The sequence below is a fragment of the Hyperoodon ampullatus genome (assembly GCF_949752795.1).
Source record: "Hyperoodon ampullatus genome assembly, chromosome: X".
Lineage (NCBI taxonomy): Eukaryota > Metazoa > Chordata > Mammalia > Artiodactyla > Ziphiidae > Hyperoodon > Hyperoodon ampullatus.
In genome coordinates, this window is record NC_136913.1 from 91334121 (window position 1) to 91336829 (window position 2709).

The 2709-nt window shown below is 39.0% G+C and overlaps 1 protein-coding gene across 1 annotated transcript; it reads left to right on the forward strand.

Annotated features, from left to right (window-relative positions):
- Positions 1 to 304: 304 nt before the first annotated feature.
- On the forward strand, positions 305 to 2383 carry PWWP3B (PWWP domain containing 3B; the record flags this gene model as incomplete). The annotated part of the gene is made up of 1 exon (XM_079727078.1): positions 305 to 2383. One exon carries the CDS (start codon positions 305 to 307, stop codon positions 2381 to 2383), a length of 2079 nt encoding a protein of 692 aa, XP_079583204.1.
- Between the last annotated feature and the right edge of the window lie 326 nt (positions 2384 to 2709).

The following is a 2709-nucleotide window of genomic DNA, read 5'->3' on the forward strand; positions in this document are numbered from 1 at the left end:
ATTTGCAGTTGCTCACCAACTTTGGCAAAATAATTTTATTTGCTGATACTTCTCTTCTCTTCCTTTTCGTTATTTCAGTATCTTCCATATTGTCCCATTCAAACAACGTGTTCAAGCATCCTTGGGAAATTCAGCTGGAGGAGAACAGGCCACACAAGCTGTAAACCCTTTGTAATTCTTTGTAGTTTTAAAAGGGGCATTGCTAAAAGTATTGTTTGTGGTAGGAACTTCCTTAGCAGTGACAATAATAGCCAGACACCTCAATCTCTGCTAGTAAACTCTTGGCACACAAATCTAAATCATAATGGATGCCAAGTATGTCTTATGCAATTGGCAAGACCAATTGTGGCCAGCAAAAGTTTTGTCCAGATCTGAGGCTTCATCAGACAGTAAGAGAAAAAAGACATTTTCCCTAGAAGTTCAGATACTCTCACTAGATGAAACAATTAAAGTGGAAAGCACAGAAACAAAGATCCTCAGTAAATCTCAAGTTGAAGCTATTGCCTCCTCACTAGCAGCACAGTCAGAGGTCAGTGACCCACCTAGAGAGGAAACAGCCTATGCAAGGTCACTAAAAACGGCATTGGATATTCTGAATGAGAGAACAAATTTGATTCAAGCAAGCAGTTCAGATGAGGGAGAGACCACGACACTGTCTCAAAATGTACCACAAAAGCTTTCTGATTCACCCCCTCGTAAAAAGTATCGGAAGCACGAAGGAGACTTACCAAAGTGTCTTGAGGAAAATGAAAATTCAACATCCCTGTTAGTATCTTCAGAGAGTGATGATTCCCTGTATGATGATAAATCACGGGTGCATGCAGTCATTGATACTATTCCAAGTGAAATGGAAACAAAGTCATCACAAAACTTCAGCTGGCTCCCCACTTTCCCTTCACTTTCAGAAGATGAGGATGAAAAGGAGAGCAAGAAAAAGATTGACATCTCAACAATTATGCCTTTGCATTCCACAATTAAAGAGGAGGATGTATATGTTAAAGATGAAAAGTTCACTCCAACTTTACTGTCAGATAGCTTCACTGTGCCCAAAGCTTTGAAAGAGGAGGCACAGGACATCTGCCCAGAGGCCCTGGCTATTTCCTCTGAAGGCCCTACCTTCTCAGAGAATAGTGAAGATCCTGGAGAGGGTCCCTCCAATCCATGCTCAGATACCAGCCAGAATCAACCTACTTTGGAATCAGAGATGGGTGCTGTGGCATCCCCTAGGCCTTCTTCATGGGAACACCAGGTTTCCTTTAGTGCCTCTAACCATGCCATGGATTATTCACTCCTTGTGAATAATGAAAGAAATCTTCAGAGACTGGATTTTGAGGAACTTGGGGAAGAACTTCAAGCTTCTGACAAGTCAGTTCATCTAAATTCTATTGATGCTTCCATATTAGATGACAATGAGGAAGATGAAGAACTTCCACGTTTCCTTTTTCATTATGAGCCACGTTCATTTGAAACAGGAATGATAGTCTGGTTTAAATATCAAAAATATCCATTTTGGCCAGCAGTGGTAAAAAGCATCAGGCAAAAAGAGAGAAAAGCAAGTGTGCTTTTTGTTGAGGCAAATATGAATCCTGAAAAGAGAGGCATTAGAGTGCCTTTTAGAAGATTAAAGAAATTTGACTGCAAAGAGAAACAAGCACTAGTGGATAAAGCCAGGGAGGACTACAGTGAAAGTATTGACTGGTGCATCTCGCTGATTTGTGACTACAGAGTTAGAATAGGTTGTGGTTCTTTTGCAGGCTCTTTCCTTGAGTATTATGCTGCTGACATTAGTTATCCACTTAGGAAAGTAATCAAACAGGATACCCTCAGGAACTTATTTCCAAAGCTGCAAAATGAAAATCCTGTGGAATCAATGATTGTGACTTCCCAGACCAAGAAAATGTCCTTCCAGAAAATTCTTCCAGACCGAATGAAGTCTGCTCGGGACCGAGCCAACAAGAACCTAGTGGACTTCATTGTGAATGCAAAGGGAACAGAGAGCCATCTTTTAGCCATTTTAAAAGGCACGAAAGGGTCCAGGTGGCTGAAATCATTTTTGAATGCAAATAGGTTCACACCCTGTATTGAAACATACTTTGAGGATGAAGATCAGTTGGATGAGGTGGTGAAATATTTACAAGAAATCTACAAACAAATAGATGAAAAAATGCTGACTCTGATAAGAGATAAAGTTAAATTTATCCTGGAAGTTCTTCTGCCGGAAGCAATCATTTGTTCAATTTCTGCTGTTGATGGATTAGATTACAAGGCAGCGGAAGCAAAGTATCTAAAAGGGCCATCTCTAGGATACAGGGAAAGAGAATTATTTGATGCAAAAATCATATTCGAAAAGAGACGGAAACCATTAACAAATGAAGCTCATTAAATCTTCTGAGAGTCCAAACCATAACAGGGAACTTCCATAGATGCTAGTTTTTTTTAAAAAAATCTCTGAATGATTCTAACATATAAGTATTTTCTAGAAATGGGAGACTTTGGTGATGAGTTCCCTTTTTCTTTGCAATCTCTAGGATCTATGACTATTGCTACATCTTCATTTCCTTTTCCTGTGCTTCTTCAAAGTCAAATTATTAACATATTTCAGCAGTTCTACTTTCCCATACATTTTTAGAATGCATAATTCCTAAATGATTTATAAGGGAAAGTGCTATTTTGTTTTTTGACATTTTTGTGTCTATGCTGTATAGTTAA